Source organism: Phyllostomus hastatus, unplaced genomic scaffold (genome assembly GCF_019186645.2).
Source record: "Phyllostomus hastatus isolate PE091 unplaced genomic scaffold, TTU_PhHast_1.1 phas_contig_40, whole genome shotgun sequence".
NCBI lineage: Eukaryota > Metazoa > Chordata > Mammalia > Chiroptera > Phyllostomidae > Phyllostomus > Phyllostomus hastatus.
In genome coordinates, this window is record NW_025333872.1 from 62980740 (window position 1) to 62995107 (window position 14368).

A 14368-nucleotide genomic window follows, 5' to 3' on the forward strand; every position below is an offset into this window, starting at 1 on the left:
GTATGCATGTTTTGATTTGTTATGCTTGTAACAACTTTGAGACCTTTTAGTCTACCAGCACAGATTTCTTTTTTAAACTCAGGAGGTTTTCTTCTATTATATATATAACTGTAGGCTGCATTTAATTATTCTAATAAATTTCAAAGAAATGTCCCCTGTTGGTGCATTATCAACCCTCACAAATTTTCATCTATTTTCCTTTACTCCCCAAAGTGCATCCCAAATTTGTTCCTTACATCCCTGCAATAACAATTTTGTTGTTTGCTCTCTCCCACATATTGCCTTTCATGCTGTTTTTATGCCTAGTTTCAAATTTATGTTTTCTTGCATTTTGTAATTTCAAATTAAATGCTTTCAAATGTTTTCATCTGTTCCTTTTGGTGAATATGGCTCAAAAGTATGAAATTTCCCAGCATCTGCAGATTATTATTTATCATCCCTTACACTATTTCTCTTATACTATTATTTTTCCCAAACCCTGTGTTACAGAGGAAAAAATGGTTCTTTAATCAAGTGTCTTAGGAAACTCTGGGTTGAAAAGTTAAGTTTTTTTCCTAGAAGACTTCTGAGACTTCAATGTGCTTTGTCAAGTCAGGATAAAGAGAATTAATATGAGGTGTTCTTCAAATGCATTCAACTTCTGAACCTTCTGTGAAATACTTCAGCTTATCAAAGAATTTATGTTATAGAACAGTGCTTTTCAACCAATGTGCTGCAAGAACTTCCTAAAAATGTAATATCTGACTGTTTAGTCCTGGGCACTGGCCTCTTTTCCCTTAGATTGTCAAATTAAAAAAATGACAGCAGCCAACACAATAATCATCCAATGTTCATGAATCAAAACTGTACTTATTTTTTTTCAGATCAGCAAAAGATAAACTTTTTGGTGTGCAGCAGAATCAAGTAATTAGTTTACGTGTCCATGAGATGCAAACAAGGTTGACAATCACTGTTCTAGAACATAACTTGGGAAATTTTGTAATTGTGTATCCGGAGTTCCATGGCTTTCCCTTTTTTTTTCTGTCATATGCATCATTAAAAGAAAAGAAACTTGGCACTTAGGAAAGAAACACACGCACTGTCCTCCTCTCCATCCACCTGATCAGGGACATTTCCCTCTCACACGCACCACACAGCAGGGCTGCTGACACACCAGGCCTGGAAGCATGCTGCCACTCAAAGTCCACGACTTCGCTGGAGGAAGGGTGGACCTTATGATCTGCTGGATTGCCTGCTCACAGTAAGAAACAGAATTCAGTCCTTTGTAATTGCTAGGGACTGAATGCTTGTTTTCCCCTCAAATCCATGTGTTGAAGCCCTAACCTCAGATGTAATGGTCTTAGGAAGTAGGGCTTTGGAAGGTAATTAGGGTTAGAAGAGGTCGGGCCTGTAGAATCCTCATGATTTTATCAATGTTCTTTATAAGAAGAGGGAAAGACCAGATCTGTCCGTCTATCTATCTATCTATCTATCTATCTATCTATCTATCTACCTATCTATCTATCTCCCTCCCTCTGTCTCTCTCTCTCTCAAAATATGTCATGAATTACAAAATGGTAGCAATTTCACTGATCTCCATGGGACTTATCAACATATTTTATACCTGGAATTGCTTTATTATAAAGTTACATTCAAAGGACAATAATATGCATCTCTTTTTGCTGTGTTTTCGTCCAAATAGCTCAAAATACTCATGCAGAAAGATTTTTTAAATAAGTAAAACAAAGTAAGCAAAGCCAAAGAGAAAATTCAGGTGAGTCAATTTCACTTTTGGACAAGTGAAAGAAGAAAAAAAATCAGACTGCAAACCTCCTAAAAAAATGTTATGGTCCCTAGAAGCACCAGTCATGGATTTGCAATGAGATAGAGGATTTTTCCATGAGGCAACGCCCTAAAGAAAATAGGGTTTTGCCTGTGCATCTGTGTGTGTGCAGACAAAACACAGTTTATTATGTACTATATAATAAACTGTTAATTTAGCTTTATAGAGTATTTAAAACACATGAAATATAATTTATCAGCAGTATTATTAAGAAAAGACAGAAAATAACACAATTCATGAAAAAGTCCACTTGCTATTACAGGCAATGATATTTGCAATTAAGCTGAACCATCCAAATTATGACTTTAATTAAAAGGCATCTTGCAAGATGGCACCAACATGTTTAAAATTTAATACATTTTATATGAGCTATTAGAATTATTAACATAAAAAGTTCTTTGTAGTATGTGCACTTTTTAAAAAGCAAAACATTTATAACCAATATAAAAATGTTCCTAGAATCCATAGAAGTTTCACTGCATAAATTAATGGAGTGATTTTTTCTGGCCATTTAATATTTGCCCCTACTTGGGATATACAATCATATTCACATTCATGGCTAATACTAATAGAGTTACTGACACATTCTTGTGGCACTGGGTCCACATTAATTTTGAATGAAGAATGAATAAATTGCTCAGGGTACTGATAATGAAGCAAAGAGCCTTTTGCCATTGGACCACTCTCAGATTAGAATGCGTCAACAGATCTAAAAGTTTAGAAGCAATAATGGTATCTCAGTGGTTGGTTGAAAGTGAGCTTGGGTCTGAACACAGTGCCAGGCAGACAAAAAATACAGAGCCACACTGTGAGTGACATTCTTTTCCAATTTGCCTGCTCTACAGAAGTTTTGTTATCTGAATACAACTAGCCATTCAGGGTGAGAAACTGTCTCTCTAAAACAGGTCTGAAACCCCGCAAATAGGAGAATGACGTGGCCCGGACTTCAGAGGTTTGAGGAAGTGATGATGGTCTTACCTTTGTTCGTGATGGAATACCGGGTAAAGAGGTGAGTGAGCATCTGCTATCATTATAAACTGTACTAGAAACCAGGGATATAGGGAAGAAGTATGAACAGAAGCCATAAAAGAATCCTTCTTTGCTCAAGAAGTTAAAACCTAGTTTGAGAAGTACATTTTTGCCTATGTTGAAAGAGTCATTCATAAATATAAATGAATCTTTGAATATGTGAGTTCAACATGAAGGGTACGCACAAGGTCAACGTGAAAGGGTAGACGTCTTCCCTGGTGAAGCTACCGTTGTTCTCATTACTTCTTTAATTGCTTTCAGAATTAATTTATAAGACAGACAGAAATGCTTACAAAGTAATAAAGTACACGGTGTCACTCAGGTTAATCATTCAGATTATTCAGAAAGTTGCTTCAGATAATTCTAGCCATTTTCAAGTATCCTTAACGAACACATAATTGCCCCAGCCAAAGGCCTTTAAAATACAGTGATATCTTTTCTATAAAGATACTTCTACCATTTGTGCAATACTTTGAGCACTGGCAACCTATTACATTGAAGAATAAAACATGTATTTGGTCCTAAAAATTCCAGTATACTTATTGAAAAATTAAATCATGTCACTACAGAAGCATATTTCATACCCTCAAGAAGGGACTTCACAGCAGCCACAAAGTATTATGAAAGTCCTGCATATTCCATGGACCTTCATGTTCATTGTAATGGAAATTTATCATAGTAAATATTCTGCTCAAAACCAGCAGAAACAAGTCAAAAACACAACAATGCTATTTGTACATTCACCTGCAATTGCCTCAAACACCTCTAAGCTTCTTTCCTTTGCTCCTCTCTCCTCTCTTCCTATACATTGACCCCTTCTGTACACCTTGTCCTGATAAAGTCACCACTCTGCCCCAATCACTCAAATCAGAGATCTGAGGGTCAGTTCTAGATTCTGCATTCTCCCTTATTTTGCCCCATTTATGTTCAGCCACCAACTCCTGTCCGTTCTTATCTTCTAAACATTCTTCACCTCCATTCTCTATTCCCTGACATACCTCTCCCTTGGGTCAGGCCATCATCTGTGGAGATGAGCAGGAATGTCTAGTAATGAACCCTGGGAGCTTTCCCTGGGTCCACTGGGACTGTCCTACCATCACCCCCTATGCCCAGCAAGTGGACCTGCGCCTGAATTCAACTTCCCACAGACCCCATGGTTTCCTCTTCCATGAAAGAGGAGCAACAAGTTCCCACAGCACCCAAGCCCATTGGTGCTGGGGTTTCCAAACAACCCTGCAATTAATTGATGTCCAAACTCACTCTACTTACCACCAAAGCAAACACTTTTATTCCTAGTCCTAGGGCCACGCCCACACTTGCCTCATAAAAGAAAGAAGAGCAACTGAGGGACCTGTGGCTTCTGGGGACATCCTGTGCTGGAGCCCAGCCCTAATGCAGCCCAGGGAGCTCGGGTCCCACTGCCCTTCTCCACAGAATGCTGACAAACTCTGCTGTCTCACACTTGTGATTTCGCACAGCAGCAAGTGATGTCACTGCATTTGTCTCTCTCACTCCTCCTCAGACTATTCTTTATAAATCTCTCGCCATGCTAACAAAGGTCAGACCAGGTCACTTTCTGCCTAAGACTTCCCTCTATAGAGTAAGGGCCAAATTCCTTAGCATAACATGCAAGGCCCTGAGCAGTCTACACACACACACACACACACACACACACACACACACACAAACACACACACACACACGCTATCCCCCACCCTTTGCTCCACTGAACACCAGACACGTTCGCAATGCTGTGCACTTGCCTTGCCAGGACTAATCTTCACACACAGCTAAACTGGTACAGAACCCAAATGCTCTCTCCTCTGTGAAGCCTTCCTGACTCCCCCTGGGGCACTTGGCCCCCTGACCCCTCTTATCTTACAGCAAGACAGCTGTATTGTAATATAGCCCTCCTGAGGACTGAGTTCAGGACCTGGGGTCTTGCTGTCTTTGCTGTCTTTCACCTAGCAGAGGTCTAGCACCTCTGGTGCCTACATAGTAGGCACCTTGAGTGTTTGTTGAAAAAAATAAACAAATATAGAAATAAATGATCTCCACTCCAAGATGAATCACACTGAATATTGCTGATGAGCCTTTTTTGCCTCATGTCCTCAATGTAGTGATTTTTCAATTAGAGTCAATCTATGATCACTTGCTTTCAAGAGGGTTCACTGAAGGTGAATCTGCAGAGTTGTCTAAAGTAAACTTACAATGTGCAATGTGGAATCTCTTCTGAAAAACTCACCTGCAGCTCGGTTTTAGTCCTCGAAGTGCATTTTCCTTAAAATGTACTTTAAACAATAGTACAACTGCTTATAGGGTGCCAAACATCAAATTAGTATTAATGATAAAAACAATAATAATTTTCTTTAAACGAATTGATTGAAGTCAAGAAATAGCCAAACCAGTTCACATGCAGTCAGAATTTTATATTTTTCATCAGAAAAACAATTCATTACCAATGACAAATAACAGTAGGGCCACTAAAACTACCTGTCACGCATCTAATGAAGACAGATTCTCCAGCTGCCACATATAATATATGTGATATCCAAAAGCACTGCTGTAATTCACAGCTAATTAGCGTCTTGCCATTATGAGAGGTGTCACAGCCCTTACTCTCTTCCAAGATCTACTCAGACCTCACAAGAGCCCAGCGCCAGGCTAGGACCCACAATAAGCCAATTAGCACCCACCCCAGCTTTGGGCTGCTGCTTCTGGAGTGCCCCCTCCCCACCCACCCCGCCTCAGTAAATCATAAGCTTGTTTCTGACTGCTGCAAGCCACAGCCGCCCAAGGAATAAAGACAATACTTCTAAGAAAAATCACGTGGGAAAAAGGCAGAGATAGAAAGGAGATATTATTTGCCTGTCCTGAGCAGCACAGCAGTCAGCAAAACTGAAGACCATCAATCAATCTGACTGATTAAGGAGAAAACTGCACCACGAAATAAATCCATGAGTAGTCTATCTGAAGATCCTCAGTGGTCATCGACAGTCAGCGGTTGGATTGTTTGTTTGTTTATTTTAATGTGGATATACTGAGGGCCATTTTCTTTTCATTTTCCTCCTGTACAGCCCTCCTTCTGGCTAATAAGAGAATTTTCCTTTCAGTAGAGCATAATGGTCTGCATTTACTTTGTCCCCCTGTGAATATACAGCAATCAGATAATTTGTTTGAAAGACTCTAAATTGTGTGACTTACTGAAAAAGAATCTGTAATGATATGCTGATCTCCAAGTAGGGCCTACAAAGCTTACTAAATCCGTAAGCAAGTGCTAGAGTATTTTCAGCACATAACAGCCAACATCATTGTAATTTGCTCTGAGCCTATAAAGCTGTTTTGTCCCATAGCATTCAGAATAGTTTTCAGAATAGTCAGCTGTAGCTTGAGTATTACTCAAAGATATGACTCAGCTAATTTCACTTTTAGTTTGTTTTCCTCATGGAAATGTTATTATTCTATACTTTAATGCTAATCTAAAAGATTTAATCTAGCTTTTGGCTAGATAATGACTACCTAATTTGACATGTAAGTACTGGCAATGGCAAATAAACAAATGTGGATGCATTAACCTCTACAAGGAATTCCCTTGCGGCTCTTCTTATCATTAGACATAGAAATTTCAAAACAATTTCTTTTTCTTTTTCTAAATATAGTATTCTCATGGAAATCTTTAACTCTTCAAATACTTATCTACAAGGATATGCACTGCATCACATTTTATGACAGCAATATAACTGAAAATAGTGAAAATGTATAAAATATGGAAAAGGTTAAATAAATAATAACCCCCCCACTATGGAAAGTAATGTGACTTCTAAAAATAATGTTATAAAAATATTAAATAATGTGAAAAATGTTTGCAGCACACTGAGACACAAGAAAAATGAAAGCTAGATCCATGTCACATACATACACACACATACATACCAATGCATATAGATATGCACATGCATGTGAATACACACACGTGTATCTATACGAGGGGGGACTAAAAATAAAAACAGAATTATCTTCTGGAGAGTGAGTCCCTTGTAGTTAGTACAGGCTTCCCCTGCTTGGTGAGTGTTCTAAGAACCCATCTGTATCAGTGTTCCAGCTGGCATTGTTGTGAGAGGCTGCATTCGGCTTCAGTGAAAAAAAATTTTTAAGACTCTTTCAAAGCATTTACCCATTTCATGATGGGCAATTTATGAGCGTGCCTGCCCATAGCATGGTGAGTGTTCAGCAGTTTGTTGACCAAAACTAGCATGAACCCTGCACCCCACACTCCATGTTCACCTGATCTCATCCCAAGTGACTTTTTTTTGTCTCCCTGGCTGAAAAAAATCCTGAAAGGGAAATGTTTTGCTGATGTGGAAGAGGTGAAACCAAAAAAAAAAGGGTACAAGCACTCAAAGGCATCAAAATCAACAAGTTCAAAAACTATTCTCAGGAGTGGGGAAAAAAAGTCTCGATAGGTATACTGCATCAAATAGAGAGTACTTTGAAGGTGAATGAAGTTAAATCATGTAAGAATAAATACAAGGTTTTTATAGATAAATTTCAGAGTTTTTTGGGTCCCCCCTCACTCGTATGCACATACACATCTATTTATATTTTTATTTATAGTATTATCTCAATTTTGTTTTCTCTGTGTGTGTTTTTTCTGTGTGTGTGTTTATATTAATATACTTAAAGAAATATACAAAAAACCTTGCCAGAAAGGCATTTTAGTATTAAAAATGTGTCTTCAGAAAGTTATATTGTAAATTATTCTTCTTTGAGCCTCTGTTTCTATAAAAGTGTTTATATTACTTTCATAGTCAGAAAAAAATCTATTACACATAACAGAATGTTCACTTATGTCACCTGGATGTATACAAATGTGGACCAGTGTGAAGGCCCAGCCTGTTTGGGTCAGTTCTGAGTACCTAATGCCCATCATATATATGAGCCATTAAAATTTTTATCACCTGGGTATAACCAAAATTATCAAGGTCAGTGTCACATCATAACTAGGAATGTTTCAGGAGTGGTAATTAGATAACAGCATTTTCTAACCGGGTAGGGGTAGAGCTACGTCCACAAGATTCTGTAATACCATATTGACTCAGTGTCAGAATAAGCAGGAAATGAAGGACAAAACCTGCAAGACCTGCCTCAATACCACTGCCCTTAATGCACTTCAGCTCCCATCTACCTGCCCTGATATTTGGGACCGTCAGGTGCGGAAGAAAATGGGTACCAAACACACCATCTGGCCTTGCTTCAGGCCAGATCAAAGATCCCAGTACAAGTGGGCTCAGGTTCCATACTGTGCTGCACACGCTGTTCTCACTTCCGGCTCAGTGAGCCAGGCAGACACAACGAGGTGTGTGGGCATCGTGTTCAATAAACTTCTGTTGCAGGGCAACAGGGATAAAGGAAGGCAAAAATCTCTTCTCCCAAAAGGCACACATCTAATTGGTAAAACAAAATACATGCTTTAAAGGGGATGTTACAGAGGTCAGAGAAGGGCAAGGAGAAAGTCTCACAGGAGAGAGGGACTGGAGCCATCCTTAAGAAAGGACATTCTGCAACACTGGAACACACACCAAGAAGCACAGATTCTTGAAAGCAGAGATATGCATGTACCTGTCTCTCTTAGAGATAATTGTCAGGCCCTCTGTGCTTCTTTCCTAGAGCACTGTAAATTAAACATGTCCTTGACTCTTAGCTGAAAAACTACATTTGACAAAATGTTATAAGTCATGGAGTTAATTAAATGCATATGCATTGTGCATTTCAATTCATTTTCTATGTACCAGACAAAGACAAATGAAATGCAAAACAAAAATGTACTATGGCAAGACCAATTTTGACAACAGTGTAGTCTTTGCTTCTTCCTTATTATTTCCCTTGAAGGATGAGATCCTTGATAATGCAAGTGAGAAAAATGCAGCCAGAGCCATATGTTTTTTATTTCAAATCTAGAGTACATGTTATTTGAAACTGTTTATAGAGATTTCTAGCCATAGATATAAATCTCTTGCTAATTTTTATATCACTCTGGAATAGCTCAATAGATATAATTTGGGACTACTGTGAAAAATAAGAAAAAAAGGCAAGTTTAAAATTAACATGTCCATATTCACACAGTAGGTTCATGACTATAGAAATCAAACCCATAATTAAACCATACAAAACAATGCCCATACCTGAAAGGGAGAAATCTCCTTTCTGGCTTTCACTTTCTCTGATTAGAAAGGCACCTGTCTGGTTTTCTGAATATAATAGTTGTTTTTCTGCATCTGCTCTCTTGATTGCTCCGAAGAACCACCTAAAAAGAGGGAGACATAAACTTTAATTAACCAATCAACATTCATTTTTCAAGAAACAGGAAGTGTGACAAGAAAGTATTCTAACATAGAAATGTTTGATATGCTTTAGTGAAACGACTATAGGTATAAACGCTTTTGATACTTAGTATGATTTTTCAGGATGTTAGTAACCCCCACAGAGGAGTCTTTAAAAAAAATGCAGACAGGAAGTTTGGTTGCTTGCTGGCTCCCACATCCTCCTCACACCTGCATCGTCTCTGAAAGGTCCTAAGCCCTTCCATCAAATAAGAGCCTCTGGATGAGTCCGACACATAAACGTACTGCATTTCATTGCTTTAAAGTTACTCACCAACATCCAGCTGCCCCCTACCTCACCTAACCCCTCCTGGGTGTTAGAAGGCAAACATTCCAATCAAAGGATTCATATATTTTACCTTAAAGCATGAACAATTAAAAATGTAGTACTCTGGATATTAATTCATTTATTTCCTCCCCCCACCATAATGTGATATTACTTTGCATATTTAGGGGGAACTTATTAACATACAGGAAACTCTCATGCATGGAGATATTATGTGAAAAAAACTACTTTTTCCAAGGAAGTATTTTCTTAGTGACACCTCTGATTCTTATCTTTACCCTCTTATCCTTTCAGGTAATAAGGAAACATTCCAGAAATATGAGTCAGATACTGAACACATAGTTTTGAGAACTATGGGATTAAGCAACACCAACAAATGACTATGAATTTTAATGCCAGAGCCAGTCTAAAGTGCATATGGAGTCAGTAGGCACCCATGTAATAAATAAGGGGGAGCTGAGAAAGCGCCCTTTCACTAACAAGCCCCCACTGCAGGGTCATAATGCTGACGTTTCTCAGTAAAGTTCTTAGGTAAAACAATGATCTTTCATCTTTAAAAATGTAAACTCCTCAAGAAAAGAAATGCTGACTTGAAGGAAGAAATACAAGCTGGGTGAGAAATTGCAGGCTAGAAGAGGAATACAGGCCATCAAAAAATTGTTCCAATTGGTTTGGTAGGTCTTAAGTATTGAGAAATGTGAGTGATGCAGTTGGAAGGAGGGGAGAGGAATTAAAAATAAAAAAAATTAAATATAAATACTACCATCTAACAAATGCATGCTGTTTCTTTACCACTTCCCCAATTATCAAATTGCAAATTACATAGTAACTGTTTCAGTGAGGATATGCCAGGTTATGCTGGAGTAGCAATAACTCTAAAACTCTCAGTGGTTTAAGACAACGAAGATTTGTTTTACACTCAACTACATGTCATCGGGGCTCGGCTCCATATCCACGTCTATGTTTACAAACACTTTGCATTTCCACACGCCCATGATTGCCAGGGCAGGGTTAGAAAATGTGGCAAATCACTGCCTGGTTCCTGGAGCTTCTACTTGAAGCTTCTATTCAGGAATGAACTCACTGACAAGGAAGTCCAATCTCTGGTCATGCTTAAATACAAGAAATATGAAATGAAAGTGCAATCCCACTATTTTCTGTAAGTCAGAGAACTAGAAAGAGTTGGTTGGCTATACTAATGACTACTACCTTGGTTAACCTCGGGGTCAAATTTATGCCCGTAGACTATTGTTTGTCCAATTGAAATTCTGAAAGGCCTGGAAGCATTCCGAGAACGATCATGTAAGGAACTCACGGGAAAATAGAAATGCATGTTTTCTACCCCTGCAAAATAGGTCAACAGAATATTGGAACATGACAAAAAAACTCAAACAGACCCAAGCTTATAAATTAGTGATGAAAGGATTAATTATTCAATAAATGGTTCTGGTACTATTAAAAATCTGCAATAATCCATAAATTCATGCTACCTACAGTATATGCAACAATTCTATATAGATTAAAAACCTAATGAAAAATGCAAACTTTTAAAGTTCTGACAATATTGGACTAAGAAAGCTCTCTTAGAAAAGACAAAAAGAAAAAAACATACAAATCTTAAGGGAAAAGATTGATAATATTTATTACACCATAATTAAAAACTTCTGCAACAACAATATTACCATGAAATAAAATTAAAATACAAGCCACAGACCTGGAGAAAATATTTTCAAAGTACATAACCAAAAATAAGATGAATATTCAGATTATAGAAAGACCTCTCTAATCAATAAGAAAAAGACAACACACTGCAAAAACTGGCATAGGACATAATTGGACAGTTCACAGAAGAGGAAAACCCAATAACTAATTTTTAAAACAAGAAAGAAAACACAGCTTCTCTCTGTGTCGATAATCAAGAGTATTAGGTATGTTAAGTGTAAAAACAATAAAATACAATTTAACACTCTTCAGGCTGACAAAATTAAAAACTCAATCCTAAAAATTAAAAATTCCCAATTAGTTATTAGGAAACTGTGAAAGAAGAACCTACAATGCTAGTGGCAATATAATTAGGCATAAGTAATTCAGAGACCAATTTGTCAATTTCTAGTAAAGGTGAATATTTGTATATGATTCAATTTCATTTTTAGACTGTATGTTAAAGTATATGCTGTATATGTTACAAGAACATAAAGTATAGACTGTATATGCTACAAGAACATTCACTGAATAATTGTAGCATTAAAAGTTTGAAAATGACTTAAATGTCCATAATAGGAAAATAGATACATTTATTTATAGATCAAATGGAATACTATGCATCAGTTAAAAATAACTTGTTGAAAGGCAAAAAGAAGTACACTATAATGACATTCATATCAAGTTATGCAAACATTTAAAAACACTATATATTTTTATGGGTGCATGCATGCTTAATGAAAGGTAAGTGAATAGCTAAAATACACAGGCATTTTTTTAGACTTCATATCCAGAAATGGCAAGGCTTATTTATGCAAATATTTCAAGCAAAGAAGCAACAGCAATCAAATATACTGATCAATTCCATGCATCTTCCCGATTCCAAGTACATTGAGTATGCATAAATAATAAGATGTTTGATCAAAATGTAAACATGTAAAACTATACAAGAATTATAATTTATCTAGCTGAAGTATGATTATATCCCCTACAACTCATTATTCTCAAGATAAATACTCCATTATATAAGTTTTATGTACACACATTACATTTGTATTTTGGATAACACAAATGATGTATTTTCTCTGCCCAATTTCTGTATAAGCAAGCAGTTTTTGTAATCAAATGATTAGAGATATAGGAATTTTACTCTTGACAGAGAGGAACACTATCATTTTTTAAAATCATTTCTGACTCATCCATTCTGTATCTTGTGTAGTAGATTAATATAATGACTTCACAAGGCAGAGCACACCAGTATTGAATTCATGATAACAATACAATGGAGGTAAACATTTGATTGGATGCATCCGCTCACTCAGCACCTTGAATTTTACTTGGCTGAGCTCCCATCAGAAAGTGAACGTAAACAAAAACTTGCTTTCTCTCTGGATGTAGTGACATCATAATGTCATCCTTCGTATTCGAAGAAGACACGATTGCCACAGATCGCAATCAGGAGAGCACGTGCCGCTCTAGGGACGAATGGGCGAACAATAGCTCGTTCCAGGCTCTGCACATGTGAAAACTGTTCCTTCATCTGTGGTTTGAGCCTCCGGCAGAACTGTCATTCTCTTCACTTCCACCTTCGGAGCCCCTGCTGTCCCTATTGTGGGAGGGTGTGCACATCCCAGGTCTGGTTGTCCACCACAGCCATTTCCAGCACCTTTGTAAAGCCATGGTTCTTGCGTGCTATAAACAGCGAATGCCAAGAACAGGCCAGGGTGTCCTGGGAGGTTTAAAGTTGTAACTCCCAGACCAAGAGCATCACATCAGCATCACATGGAGACTTCTGAACTTTGAGGAAGGTGCCCTGCAGTCCTGGTTTTCATAAATTCCCAGGTGAATCTATGTAAGTTGAGAACTGCTGATGTACAGAAGTAGTCAAGAAGTTAGAAATTTACACAAGACGGCTGAGAATAAGTTACAGTTTGGCACTTACATGTAAAAATTTATCCAGTAAAATGATAGAATACATGCTCACATACACAAATCCTTATTGATATTGGTTATTGATATTTTAGTGAAAATGATCATTATTGCTATGCCATATGTGCTATGAAATAGATCTTGTTTAAGAACCAAAAAGGAGAGACCCAAATAATCTACAACCTTGCAGAAACACTTAATTAGATGAAAACAGAGTGAGGAGTATGTGACTGAAGTCTAAGATTTGGTTTATTTTGCAAACATTCACCCACCATCTATGGTGCATAAATTCCATAGCACTGACACAGAAATATCTACAAGACACGCTGTTCAATAAAAAAGGGTTATGTGCAGGGTAATAGGACATCCTAGTTTTACTTCTATTTTAAAAACCAACAAACTAAAAATTATACGTACTTATTTCTCTGGATCTTAGTGAGAGATGATGAAATGATGACAAAGGACTTTTACTTTTTTGCATTCTTTGTAATTTAGATATTTACAGTAAGGTATAGTTTTATACCATGTTACAAGTCACTTAAATATAAAAAATAAAAGAAGTCAGTCAGGAATATTCTACAAAAATCTACATTTTAAAGATCTATACTAGAAACTTTGGCAGTTAGAATAGATAGACACAAGGAAACTCTCAAAGGAATATGGGACAAGTGATTATAGATAATACTCCCGGCAACACACTAAAAGGAAGAGTGTAATAATGGTTAAGAATTACCTATGGCACCTTTTGGGGGAAGTTATTTCACTTCCCTATCCATGTATGTCCTCATCTGTTAGTAAGAAAACAATTACCCTGTAGGCTTATTTTGAGGTTAAAAAATAAATTGTGTAATGTGCTTGATGCTCCATAAATAGCACCTATTTGAAAAGAAATAATTTAAGGGAGAAATTGCATACTTGGCTTTCAACATGTTGGATTTGAGGTCATGATGGAACACAAGTCACTTGTGAGGTACACATGATCTCACTTCCCTTTGTATTGAAATTGAAATTTTCCTCCCAACTGACCTGCCATTCTTGACGAGGACATGCTTCCACCAGGTGGCAGTAGGCCATTTTACTAATCCAAAAGGCCAATAGAAACTATAGCATAACTTTTATTTTATAAAAAAGCCAAGATAAATCTTTTTAAAAACAACAGAATGTATGCAGTGTTACCTAGTATCAACATGTAAAGAATATAGATATGGGTCAAAATGTAGG

At 37.2% G+C, this 14368-nt stretch overlaps 1 protein-coding gene across 1 annotated transcript in view; it reads right to left on the minus strand.

The window, feature by feature from the left end:
• FRK (fyn related Src family tyrosine kinase) overlaps positions 1-14368 on the minus strand; it is a 102649-nt gene that overhangs the window by 38473 nt on the left and 49808 nt on the right. The window contains exon 6 of the mRNA XM_045843746.1: positions 9034-9155. Within this exon, the coding sequence (XP_045699702.1) occupies positions 9034-9155 (122 nt within the window). The remainder of the gene's footprint in view (positions 1-9033; positions 9156-14368) is intronic.